Raw genomic sequence first — 12923 nt, forward strand, 5'->3', positions numbered from 1 at the left:
ATCACTCAACACAGTTACTCTGGAAATTAAATTTCAACCTGCATTTCAGTGGGAGCAAACCACAACCAAACCATGGCAACAGGCCTGTTTTATAAAGAAACCAGAGCCTGGCTCCTGGATCACGTCACAGGAACAGAAAGACCTGGAAGCAGAAGAGGACTTGGGCTTAGCTGGCTGATGTAGGCCTCTGGGGCCAGCCTTGGAGTTACAGCCTGGCCCCACTTCTAGCGAGAGTCCTGTTTCCCACGTGCTGCTGTGTGATCAGCTGCCTCACATTCCCACCACCATGGACCAAACCAGTCACTATACCTCCCTCCATGATGGACAGACAGCACCCCCACAACTGTGGGCCCTTAGGTTGCTCTGTCACATATTCAGTCTCTGCGACAGGAAGAGTAACTAATACTGCCCCACTGGTGAACTTCTTCCTCACTCATGAACCCAAGCATTCATCTGGACATTTCTCACCACATGCCTAACACACAGCGGGTGCTGAGGATACACATGGCTGATGAACACAGCCATCGAGAAGCACACAGAGCTCCGTGGAAGCCGGACAATAAGCACGTGACTACAGCTAGGAAGTCCTACACAGGGTGAGCCGGAAGCTGCCTGGCCAGGGCATTTCCATTTTAGAGGCCTGTGCAAGTTCACCCAGTGGAGTACAAACGGATGAGAGGCGTCACTTCTGGGTCTAGATACATAAGTAGACATGCTTTTCCTTTCTGCCAAAAGGCTGCATTAGAGAACTCTTAACCCTATGACAGGGCTTGGCAAACGGAAGACAGCCACATGAATTCATTACTCTGCTATCTGTGGCTGTTCCTCTGGTGCAGTGAGACTATTCCTCCCACAGTCAAAGACACTTCTTACTACCCTTTAAGAAAAAGCTGGTTGAGCCCTAGGAAGAGGAACAGGACAGCAAAAGCCCAGGGCCCCTGAACTGACAAGTATAGGGGACCCACTTACCCACCTACAATACCCATATTCGGCTGTGTGCTCGAGAGACAAACTCCCAATGTTTTGCGGTGGCATTAGCCTAACTCATTTGGAGAGTAGGGCACACAGGTCTAGTGAGAAACACAACATGGATGGCCAAGGCTGGACTTAGGACGCTTCTTATCACATCTGAAATTTTGTCACTGCTGACAAGTGTCTTCAAATGTCATTATCTTTAAAAATGATCCCCAAGGGGGAAAAATTACCTCACTCAGAAAAACCAAGCTCCTGGGTTATTTACATTGGCAATCCATAGCCTACAACAAACACCCTTCTAACCTACAGTAGTGTTACTTCTCTACAGGTGATTATTTTTAATTAATTAATTTATTTATTTATTTATTTTTATTTTATGTGCATTGGTGTTTTGCCTGCATGTATGTCTGTGTGAGGGTGTCAGAAACCCTGGAACTGGAGTTACAGACAGTTGTGAGCTGCCATGTGGATGCTGGGAATTGAACCCAGGTCCTTTGGATTAACAGCCAGTGCTCTTAACTGCTGAGCCGTCTCTCCAGGCCATCTACACTTGATTTTAAAGGATTCATTTACTGTATTTATGTGTTTAGGCATTTTGCCCGCATGTATGTCTGTGCATCACATACATGCCTAGTATCCTCAGATGTCAGAAGAGGGCACTGGATCCCCTGGGACTGGAGTTACAGATGGCTGTGAGTTGCCATGTAGGTCTGGGAACTGAACCTGGGTCCTCTGCAAGACTAGCCGGTGCTGAGCCATCTCGCCAGCTCCCAGCGTCCCCTTTTCTAAACAGCATGTTCAGCCAGTCCCTGAAAGCAGCAGTGCACACCAAGCAAGAGTTCAGGCTACAATACAGTTACCCGTATTAGTAATGAAACCATCCCAAGAGTTCAGGCTACAATATAGTTACCCGTATTAGTAATGAAACCATTCTAAGCAAGCTATGGCCCAAAGTGGAAAAGAATTATTCAGATTATTTCAACCCAACCCAAACCCATTGTGAGATATCAGCAGGGTGAGAACTGGATCTGACCTTGAGTTTGGGAGGTAGGACCTTTGGAAGGTGACTGAGATGAGATAAAGCAACCAGGCTGGGAGCTCGGGATTGAAATCTGGTGGTTCTGAAAGAAGACAGGGAAGACAGAACACATGCTCACAGTGGCCCCTGTCACCCAGCAATGATGCCCTATGTGCCTAGCATGCTGCCAGGAAGAAGGCCTTTCCCCGATAACTCTGGGCTAGAACCACTTCTCTTCCCTCAAACTTCTAAGCATCCTGCATCATTCGCTTCCCAAATGCTGAAATGACAGGTGGGTCCCACCAAATCTATGTAATTAGCAACAGAAAACAGACTGACACACACACCTCAACTGCACAGATGTGCCTCCATTTCTTCATGAGCACAGGCCCGAACTGAGCAGAGCTGGGATACAGTCTGAATGAGACAACACACCCACGCCTAGCACCCTACCTTTACTGTTTCACTCACTAGACGAAAGCAAGCCAACTGTAGTAACATTTAAATACCACTGCAGCGTCACCCTCTGGGTAGTTGGTAAACTGTCAACCCACAGCAGGGACTGGATCAACACCAGACTGACTATATTATAATAAAATTTTTCCTAGTACGAACCAATGCTCAAACAGTTGAAATCAAATGCTCCAGTCAGTCTGGGGCTCTGGGACTAACAAACACCATTTTTCTTTGCTAAAATTAGCACTAAGTCACCTAGAGCACGTGTAAATCAGGTAGTCATAGCATCACCCTTCCAAGAGTGGAGCCACCTTGCGTGAGTCATTTCACTCCACTCCACATAGTCACGCTAAGCAAAGGGTGTCACATCCTCAAGAGCCAACACCAGCTCCCCTTAAAAAAAGAAACTGTCTCATAACGAACCGCCAGGAGGAAGAAAAGAGTCAGGCTGCAAGATATATGGTTGCATTAAATCACACGGAACAGGGGGTGGGTCTGCGTGTGAGGTGCAGACACAAACTTCAGAACTGAAAAAAAAAAAACCTAGGATAATACATCAAATCAACATGGGTTTGATAGAGAATAATTTTTTTCTTTGAGTTCCCTGTGTCTTTCTCTTGGATAAGGAAGAAAGGTACAGAAACCAGAAAACAACAAATAAAATCTTGGAAAGAGTCCCCATCCTACCCCAGGTGTTCTGTTTTGTTTTTCGTTTTATAATAAAGAGAGATCGTGTTATCATTTCTAGAGTATTATTTAGATAGAAGGGAAGAAAAATCTAGAAATTTAACAGAGACCAAACAAGCTTCTAACTTGAAGAGCTACAGGTTATAATAAAATAAGATTCAAAACTGCTCCAAGAAAACAGAATTCGTCTTGAAGACCTATAAGGGAGGCAAGGGCTTCTCAGGCAAAGTCTGGGAATGAACTTTCTGCAGAGCTGTTCCATGGGAAGGGGGTGAGGGGTCACACTGGGCTCAAAAACCTGGGACAAAGAGAGTCCCTGTCTCATCGTGTGTAAAACTAGAAACATCTAATGTCAACAGGAGATCGATGTGGTTGCCCTTGACAACTTGTATATAGCAGTGACCTTTAAACATTCCTGATTCTACACCTTATATAAGTATGTGTATAAATAACTCAGAAACTATATAAATGACAATTATAGCTTGTTTTAGATTTTAAATGTTTAACATATTGTGTGTGTGTGGTATGTACACATGCATGTGTGTGCAGGTGCTTGCCAAGGCCAAAAGCCTTGGATCCCCTGGAGCTGAAGTTAAAGGCAGCTGTGAACTGGCCTGACATGGGTGCTGGGACTCAAACTCAACTCTGCAGGAGTAACACCTGCTTCTCAACCACGTCTCTCCAGCCCCAAATGGTTTTTTGCTGTTCTATTGTTTTGTTTGAGACAGGGTCTTACTATAGAGTTATGGCCTGGAATTCACTCTGCAGACCAAGGCTTGGCCTCAAATTACAGAGATCCTCCTGTGCCTGCCTTCCAAATGCTGAGATTATAGATGTGTGCCACCACCATGCCAGGCAACAACTGTAGTTTTATGCTACAAATTTTATGATGCATACACAACAGCCAGAAATAAGTAAATGTACAGAAATAAATAGAAATTCCGCACCCCCAAGATTATCCCAGAAAACCCACCCCTGGAGGGAGACCCAAAGCCTGACACACAGCATGCACAGAAAGTGGTTATCTTCTCTCAGTGCATAGACAAGCTGTCACCAACGGTCATGACCTGGTCTCTTTCCTCTTGGCCCTCTCCTGCAGTTCCATAAGCATTGATCCTGAGGCCAGAATCTCAAAAATATATAAAATCCTGCCAAACATGGTAGTGCATGCCTCTAATTCCAGCAGTTAGGAGGCAAGGGTAGATGGATCTCTATGAGTTCAAGGACTGCTGGTCTACACAGTAAATTCCAGGACAGCCAGGGCTACATAGTGAGACTGTCTGAAAAATAAGAATATAGAATCCTAGCATTCAGCCAGGACAGATCCTCAAAATGTAGCAAGTTGCCTGGCTAACTGAAGGATAGACCTAAGTAGGAACTAGATAGCAGTGTCGCTTTCTGGGGCCATGGAGAACTTCAAAAAGCTACCCGGTAAACAGGTAAACATGATGCACAAGGCTTCCAGGGGAGTGTGGTTTCCTGGAGAACAGAGAGACTCCAAAGTCTTAAACACACCCCGATGCATACACCTTTAGCCATCAGCTCAAAGACTAAGTTCACTCATTGCTAGCGTGCTTGCCAGTGGCTGGGGAGAGGCTTACCTTTAGTATTTCAGGCTCTTTGATGTCCAGGGATCTCGTGTTCCAGTGTCGCAGAGTTTTATGTGACTTATGGTATGTATGAGCACTTGGTGGTGTAAAAAACCAGATCATGCAAACAGCAGTCATGAATCCAAGGCCAATGCCCAGGAAGAGTCCACTCATGTAGTAGGGGAGGGGGAGGATGAGGTACGCATAGACACACATTATAAAGAAGCCCAGCGTCTTCACTGGTAACTCCTGGAGCTGGGTGGCCGAGTCCGCTTCGTCCTCGCTGTCCAGAACCACGCCATCGTCGGCAAGCACCTCTGGCTTGAGGGGGACATCTAGGGGCTTATCAAGTCTCCCCTCGCCCTCAGTCTCCAGCTCAAAGTCCTCAGTGTACAGTTCACAGAACTCTTCGTCCTCTTTGCTCACTAAGGCAGACAGAGAACATTTCTCAAGAACGAGAGAACTTGTCTTCAGGCCTAAATCCTTCAGACCGCTCCCCTGGGAACCCTTGGGCTCCACTTCCTTCACAGCGTCCTCGGGGGGCTTCGGGTGGTCGCTCCTGGGGGCGTTGGAGTCACTGCCGTAGCCTTCTCCCTCGGAGTCACACTCCTCCTCCTTGATGCTGTAGTTGTTATTGCTTTCCAAGTGCCCATTCAAGCTGGACAGATTGGAGAGTTCTGAAGCACTTGAAGATAAGGCTTTGGGCCTGTGGCTGCCACTTTCCTCCCCGATGATTTTGCTGAGGAGCTGGAAGGGCTCATAGATGACTTCGGAAAGGCGGCGTTTAGTGTCTTCGATTTTCGCCTCCATTTCGGGCACTTTAAAAAAGGAGCGAGTGTCAGAGGGAGAAGTCAGTGGGGAAGAAGGCGCAGTCTTGGAGTCTCCACCCGTGTTCCGTGGCTGTGTGAACTGTTTGAACAGGTGCAGATTGAGTTTGGAGTCAGGGGCCTTATAGGACACGGCATCCGACTCCTGGCGAGAAGTGTCTGTGGACAGGGACTTGACCAGAGTCTTCATCAAGTGCCTGTGCCGTGGGGGATGGGGGGATTCTTTTGGCTCCACCTCGGTTGACAGGGACTTCACCAGGCTCATGAAGGGCTTCGCACTGGAAAGGGCAGAGGACGAGGCACTGGACGAAAGGACGGGAGACTTGGAAGGGGACGACAATGGGGACGAAGAACTGGTTTTCTGTTCAGAAAGGGATGACACACTGGGAGAGCTAGCTAAGGGCCCGGATGAAGAGGACCCTGGGGACAGAGCCAGTGGCACTGTACTTAATACTTGTACTGCTGGAGCCGGGGACTCCAGCAGCTTTACAGTGTTCTCGGAGACGGGCAAAATGGCAGGGGTCTCGGATACAGACAGTCCATCTGCCAGGATGGTGGTGGCAGCAGGGCCCACAGGGTCATGGCCACCCTGGGTTTCAAGATACAGGTCCTCCTTGGCTTCAAGGCCCGTTACAATGCTTTGGTCATCTAGCCCCTCCTCCAGGTACCCCCTGAACTCCTCCTCCTCTTCCTCCTCCTCCTCCCCGGATGCCGAGAAATGAATGGCGATGGTATCTCGGGACACGGACCTCTGCACGTGCACTTTGGGGGCTGATGGTTTTGGCATGTCAATGGTTTTCTCGGCATGGCGACCATTCAGACTTGTCATTGCCGGCTTCGTGAGGGCTCAGGCTCTGTGAAAAACAGCAAAAAAGCAGACATTAAAGAGTGCCTTCTCCACAGGCGACAGGGCCACGTGCAGATCCAAGCCCGGACGAAGCTCAACTTAGAGGTGATAATGTTTTTACATGGCAGATGGCCATAGTTTCTTGCTTTGGAAGGTTCAATGGCTTAATTTTCACCGGATAAATTCCAGCTAGGCATTCTCTTTTATGAGCAAACCACACACCAGCGTTATAAATGCCAAACAATCTGTCTCTCTCACAACTGCTGAAGAACCACTCCCTCCCTTTTAACTGGCTCATTTCTAGCAGCAATTCTCTACTGCGGGGCTCAAATGAAGCGTCCTAGTGGGTTTAAGGCTCTTGGAATAAGAACGTTGCCAGTGGTGTTCCGCCTGTGAAGAGCTAACCCAGGAGGGTTGCTGCTTCCACTGTGGATGTGCCTCGGATCTCCCGCAGCCCCTACTGTCTTGCCATGGCAGGAAGTGGCCAAACATCCAAATGGGGAGAACTAGACACTAACTGCCATGACCTGCTGTTCTCAATGGCAAGTGCCATATGGCCAGGGCATTTAGGCAGCTATGATGAGACCTCAGGTAAAACAAGCGTCTACTCAAATGGAAGAAAGCTGAGTGTCAATGTGGTAGCCTACCAGCAAGCATGAATGCCACTGGGGACTATGGAGAGACACGGGAGACAGGCTCTTTGCCCTTCTGGAGCTCAGTAGCTAGATGGAAGGAAGGCAGCCACCTGCAGAACTGCTCAGTAGGACAGATAATGCCAAGTGCACCTGTGACATCTAGTTCATGACATCTATATCACTGTGCTTTTAAAGAGCAGTTGACTATGTAGCTCAAGCTGGCCTCAAATGCATGATCCTCCTGTGTAGTCTCCTAACTCTCAAATGCTGGAGACAGTGGTGAGGTCCCACACCTGGCTAATTACAAGCATCTTGCTGAGCACAAGGCACCAAGACAGGTCTCTCGAGCTGGACAGAGGCGCCACCAGAAGAGCTAGGATATGGGGCAGACATCAGGAGTTCTGAGGACACAAGGCCAGGGTGAGACATTGGACACCTGTTCTGTCCCCTGAACTGGTGAGCAGTAGTGGCAGGGTGACCAATGTGGACATGGTGTGACCCTAGGGCTGTTCTCTGCCTGCAGGACATAAGGAGGTAGAGGGGGAAGGTGACCCCAGGTACAAGAGAGGCATCATGGGCGAGTGGAAAGGGTATCTGCCTTGCACAGGGCAACAGGCTTCTCGTACTCATTCCTTTCCCAGGAGACTCTGAAGCTCGAGCAAGCCACAACTTGAACAAGCTACAACCTCCCGATCTCAGTATTATCTGCAACATGGAGGACCCAGGGAATTCTCCCAATGTAAAATCCTACTTGTTTATGCTCACAGGTGACTACATACACGGATAACAGCCTACCACAGGCTATCAACACTGCATTGCTTGTTTATTCCTACCTTTTGTTTTGTTTTGTTTTGTTTTGTTTTGTTTTGTTTTTTTTGTTTTTCGAGACAAGGTTTCTCTGTGTAGCTTTGCGCCTTTCCTGGAACTCGCTTTGGAGACCAGGTTGGCCTCGAACTCACAGAGATCTGCCTGCCTCTGCCTCCTGAGTGCTGGGATTAAAGGCGCCACCACCACCCGGCGTTTATTCCTAACTTTAAGTCTTCTGCCAAACACTACTGTTCCAAGTGCCAGCAACCGATACTACCAATAAAAGAACAGATGGAACCTGGTGTGGCGGGGGTGGGAAATGGTACTCCTAGAGCACCATGGGGAGGGAACAAGCTAACGATGGCTAAGAGCACCTGAGCCAGGGCCCAGACATCACACCAGCACATCATTTTCACCATCAAATCCATGATGTCTTTGCAACAGAGCTTTGCTCCGTTCTTCTACGACCTGCAGGCTCTCCTATGGGGTTGGATACAGGAAGAGAGCATCAACCAAACACAGCAATCTACATCCAGCAATGGGCAACAGTTTGGAAATTCAGCCTCCAGGACAATTCCTCTCTGGTTTGTTTTGCTTGTAGAAAGGGTCTTGCTATTGGTAGGCCTGGCTAGCCTGGAACTCATAATGTAGACCACACCGGCCTTGAATTCATGGAGATGTCTACATCTGCCTCCTGAGCACTGGGACTCAAGGCAGGCCACCTTCCCTGCTATCTTTACTTCAATAGGTCTGTTGGTTATAAAGAAAACAAGACAAAGCAGCCATGGAAACAATGAGAGGGCTTGGGGATTTGGCTCAGTGGTAGAGCGCTGGCCTCGCAAGTGCAAGGCCCTGGGTCCGGTCCTCAGCTCTGAGAAAAAAAAGTCAGACAGCTCAGTTTCATTCAGTCCACCTAGTTTTGTAGGAATAATTCTAGATTTCTTTTAATTATACACATGTGTATGGTTATGTGCACACACGGTATGTGTATGTTCATGTGGGTGCCCAAGAAAGCCAGAGACATCAGATCCCCTGGAGTTGGAGTTACAGACATTTGTGAGTCACCTGATGGTGTAGATGCTGAGAATTGAACTGGGGTCCTCTGCAAGAGCAGTCTGTGCTCTTAACCGCTGAGCCTTCTCTCCTGCCTCTCACGGGGTAATTTTAAAGGAAAATTATAGAGGTCATTTTAAAAGAAAGTTTGGTACTGGCTAATTCTCAGTAAGTTGCTTTGCTAACACCAACGGTAAACAAGGCTGTGCTGTTCTGAGGTTGCTTCACAGGGAACGGTGGCTGCCACGGGAAGGAGACTACGGGCACAAGGTGAGGACAAAGCATGCACTTTTGAGGCTGGTCTCCTAGGAAGCAGGACAAAGCGAAGAGGTCTAGCTGAAGCAGAAGGCCAGGCTAGGCGAAGCCCAAGGACACACGGCAAAATATCAGTGGAGTCTGTGACCTCAACAAGCCAGCCAGACTTAGGGACCCCTGCTCACAAAACCGCTGTTTTATACCAAGGCCACCAGGGGCCAACTTCCAGACTAACAGGGGCCCATGACCTGCCAAGTGAGAAGGATTTCTGATAACCTCTGATCAACCTGTCCCCAAGTTCCTATCAGTTGAGAAGGCCCGAGATAGGCCTCAGAGAACTGGATGCCAGGCCACCAGATGGGGCAGGCAGTCTGGCCAAGCACTTCAGAGGCTCACTGTAAACAGTGTCAAGTCCACACTGACCGAGCCTGGCTCCAATTCTTAGTCTCACTAAAGCAAGCCAGTGGAGGCTGGGGCACCACGGCCACTGTCCAAACACAAGGACACCTCTGCTGTTTGTTACTGAGGAGACGGACCTGGGCTTCTGCCCAGGGGCTAGTAGAGTCAAAGTGCCAGTTTGCCAGGATCAGCCTCTATTTCACTAGAGCCCAGGTCTAGGGGTTCCCAGTTCCTTAGGCTCATTATGAGACTAGGTGAGCAAAGGTTGCTTCTAAGCAGCCAAACCACTGGTAAACTGAGTATTCTAGAACCAGCCCATGGTTGGGGTTCTAGACATCAAATCAGGTCTCTTCAAGCTACCTCTTTTCTTGTCCTTCTTATGGTTGGCTCCAGGGCTCACAGAGCTGACTTCCCAGTCAGTCACAGTCTTTCAGGACAGCAAGGCCAGGAGGAAAGTGCACCCAACTGACACTGGGAACACGGCGTGGTCTGCCCCAGCACCGATCAACCATCCAAGGGTTAGATGTGGTCTTCCGACACTCAGGTCTGGACACCCTTTCCACAGTAGCAAACAGCTCTTTTGTCTTGCTTTGTCCTGGCCACAGTACCTACCCTCTGTGCTCCATCACGATGTTTCCCCATGAGCCAAGAGCTCAGCTTTGGCTCAGCAGCATGTGACCAGCTGCACTGAGAAATGAAAGGCCTCCTTATCCATCCCACAATCTAGCATCATAAAAAACGCCAAGCCTCGTGCCCTCTATTGCTAAAACTCAATTATACCCAGGCTTAAAAAACAACAACAACAGAAAACCTTCAGCCTCGGAAGCTGAAATGCCAATGTAGATTGCCTTGCCTGCTCATCTCCTTCCAAAGCCACCAGCAGACCTCAAGATGTTGGAGTCTTGCACTGACTTCTGCATGTAGTGTGAAGTGGATCTTTAGATTTGAAAACTAACCTTGTCACCAGGCTCCCTTAGGAACACTATCCTGACAGTAATATGTTGAAGCCAATCTGATATGATCACAGTGTGCTGTAGACTGTGTCCAGCACCAGGAGGGCCCGGAGGGAAGGTGGAGGGCCGGGCAGCGCCTGGTATCTGCAAAGGCTGCTGCATTCTTCAGCCCCCACCCTGCTGGCCACAACGAATACAATACACACACACATTTAAATCCGCCGAGAAGCGGACACATCTGCAACTGACCAAGGAATAATTGGGAGAAAACCAAGGGGGGGAAAAAACCTAGAAAAAAATGGGCCCTAGAGGGGCTGGAGAGATGGCTCAGTGATTAAGAGCACTGACTGCTCTTCCAGAGGACCAGGGTTCAATTCCCAGCACCCACATGGCCACTCACAACTGTTTGTAATTCCAGTTCCAGAGGACCTGGCACCCATGGCAAAATACCAATGCACGTAAAATAAAAATAAAATAAATTAAAAAAGAAAGAAATGAGCCCTAGAGGAGAGCATTCCGCCCCGCCCCGCCCCCGCCCCGCCCCCGCCCCACCCCGCCTCCCAGTCATGGCTATCCTGGCGAACTGGCACTTTCTTCTCTTATCTTTTCACATTGTGTGTGTGTGTGTGTGTGTGTGTGTGTGTGTACTTGTCCTCTCTCCTGCTGTCATGTTCGTCCTGGGGAGGGACCTCAGGTCGCGTGTCAGGATCAGCAGCTGTAAAGTAAGACGTGTGCCATTGGAAGCCTTCGAGCTGGTGAGGGTTTGCTGCAGGGAGGTAGGCAAGGCTGTTGGAACCAGGTGCTCATCGCTCCTCCTTACGAAATGAAGACACATTGTTAAGGAGGGAATTCAGTGCTGGGAAAGGCTGCTGTGTCGAGGATCTGAAAACCTGCCAGCCTCCTCCATTACTCAGGCACTCCAGCACTCCCTCTGGCATTGTTAGAAGATCTACTCAAGAAAAGGAAATACAGAGAAGGCACAAGTCAAAAGGAAAAGTCCAGGAAGAGAGAGAAACAAGCAGAGAAAACATCCGGGTCACTTTTCAGAATCAAAGTTTTCCTCCTAAGGGCAAGCAGAGGGCTCGGGGAGCAAAGGGCACTGGCCACCAAGCCTGGTGACCTGAGTTCAAGCCCAGGAGTCCACATGGTGGAAGGGAGGACCAATCCCCTGAAGTTTTCCTCCGGCCTCCACATGTGCATCACTGCACGTGTACTGAGAACCCTCACAAAGCCAGGTGAGCTGGCTGTGCCTGTGAGCCAGCCAGCTCTGGAGGCTGAGGCAGGAGGGGCATGGGCACCGGCCAGCCAGGGCAGCAGAGTGAGGCAGACTCAGCAAGCGAACAAGGCCACGCACAAAGCTCCACTTGTTCTTAGTACTTACTCTGGCGTGGCTGGCTTCTGAGATAAGGGATGCAGGCGTATTTCTGCTCCCAAACATTTAAGGGAAAACAAAGGGCTTGCACCGCCAATGCGCTCTGTGAGCCTGGGCTTGGCAGCCATGTTCCTGGAAAGCAGGATGTTGTCTGCTCTGCTGATGGCCTTTCCCCAGGTCCTGGCCATGCTTCCCCATTAGAGCCACTGTCCCTGAAAAGAAGTTCATCTCTCTCAGTAAGATGGAGAAAGCTGAGCTGGGTATAGTGGCACATGCTTTTAACCCCAGCACTCAGGAGGCAGAGACAGGCAGATCTCTGTGAGTTCGAGGCCAGCCTGAGCTACATAGTGAGATCCAGGACAGCCAGGGATGCACAGACAGATCCTGTCTCCAGAAAAGGAAAAAAAAAAAGGTGGAGGAAGCTTTGAATAAGGGTTTGTGGCTCCAGAATTCATGTGGCATTCTTTATTTCACACTAATACAGATAAAAACAAGTCAATGGCTTCGGTCGAACTTGAACAACGAAATCACCAAAGGCTCCTCAAGGAGCCATCTGTCTTTCCTATCACAAGCTCCACAAGACATCCAATGGACTGGGAGTGGGAACACCAGACGTCATTGAAACGTATCTCGTTCCTAGACAACCCAAAAGGGCTATCCTCATTAATTAAGCCACAAAAAACCAATTGACAGTAAATCAGACTGGACAATGAGAAATGAAGAGCTATTTCAAGACTCAGTGCAGCATTTATTAACAGATAATAACCTCTCTGAAACTGGCTTTTGTTTCTGCACTTCTCTAATCTAATAATAGCGTCCCTTCCTACCTCCAGCTGTATTTTAATCAGTCCTGGCTTCCAGCAACCAAAGCCACACAGAGCACACTCCTGGGTGCTGCCTTCCCAGGAACATCTGCCTGGTCCTCTCTTACTAGGACGGACAGACAGACAGACAGTAGTGGGGCTGTTAGTACTGTTCCCTCCTTCTACTTGAATGCTAAATCACAGCAGGAGGGAAGAAAGGCGTTTAGATGAGAACGAACTGGCCTCC

General features: G+C 49.0%; 1 protein-coding gene across 5 annotated transcripts in view; it reads right to left on the bottom strand.

Moving 5' to 3' along the window:
• The window catches only part of Tex2 (testis expressed 2), a 122318-nt gene that overhangs the window by 66713 nt on the left and 42682 nt on the right, over window positions 1-12923 (bottom strand). For 3 of the 5 annotated variants that reach the window (XM_059271986.1, XM_059271985.1, XM_059271989.1), the window contains exon 2: window positions 4738-6406. In XM_059271986.1, the coding sequence (XP_059127969.1) occupies window positions 4738-6381 (1644 nt within the window). In that variant the 5' untranslated portion in view covers window positions 6382-6406. The remainder of the gene's footprint in view (window positions 1-4737; window positions 6407-12923) is intronic. The other 2 variants (XM_059271988.1, XM_059271987.1) reach the window with 1 other exon arrangement.

The sequence above is a fragment of the Peromyscus eremicus genome, chromosome 8a, assembly GCF_949786415.1.
Source record: "Peromyscus eremicus chromosome 8a, PerEre_H2_v1, whole genome shotgun sequence".
Classification (NCBI taxonomy): Eukaryota; Metazoa; Chordata; class Mammalia; order Rodentia; family Cricetidae; genus Peromyscus; species Peromyscus eremicus.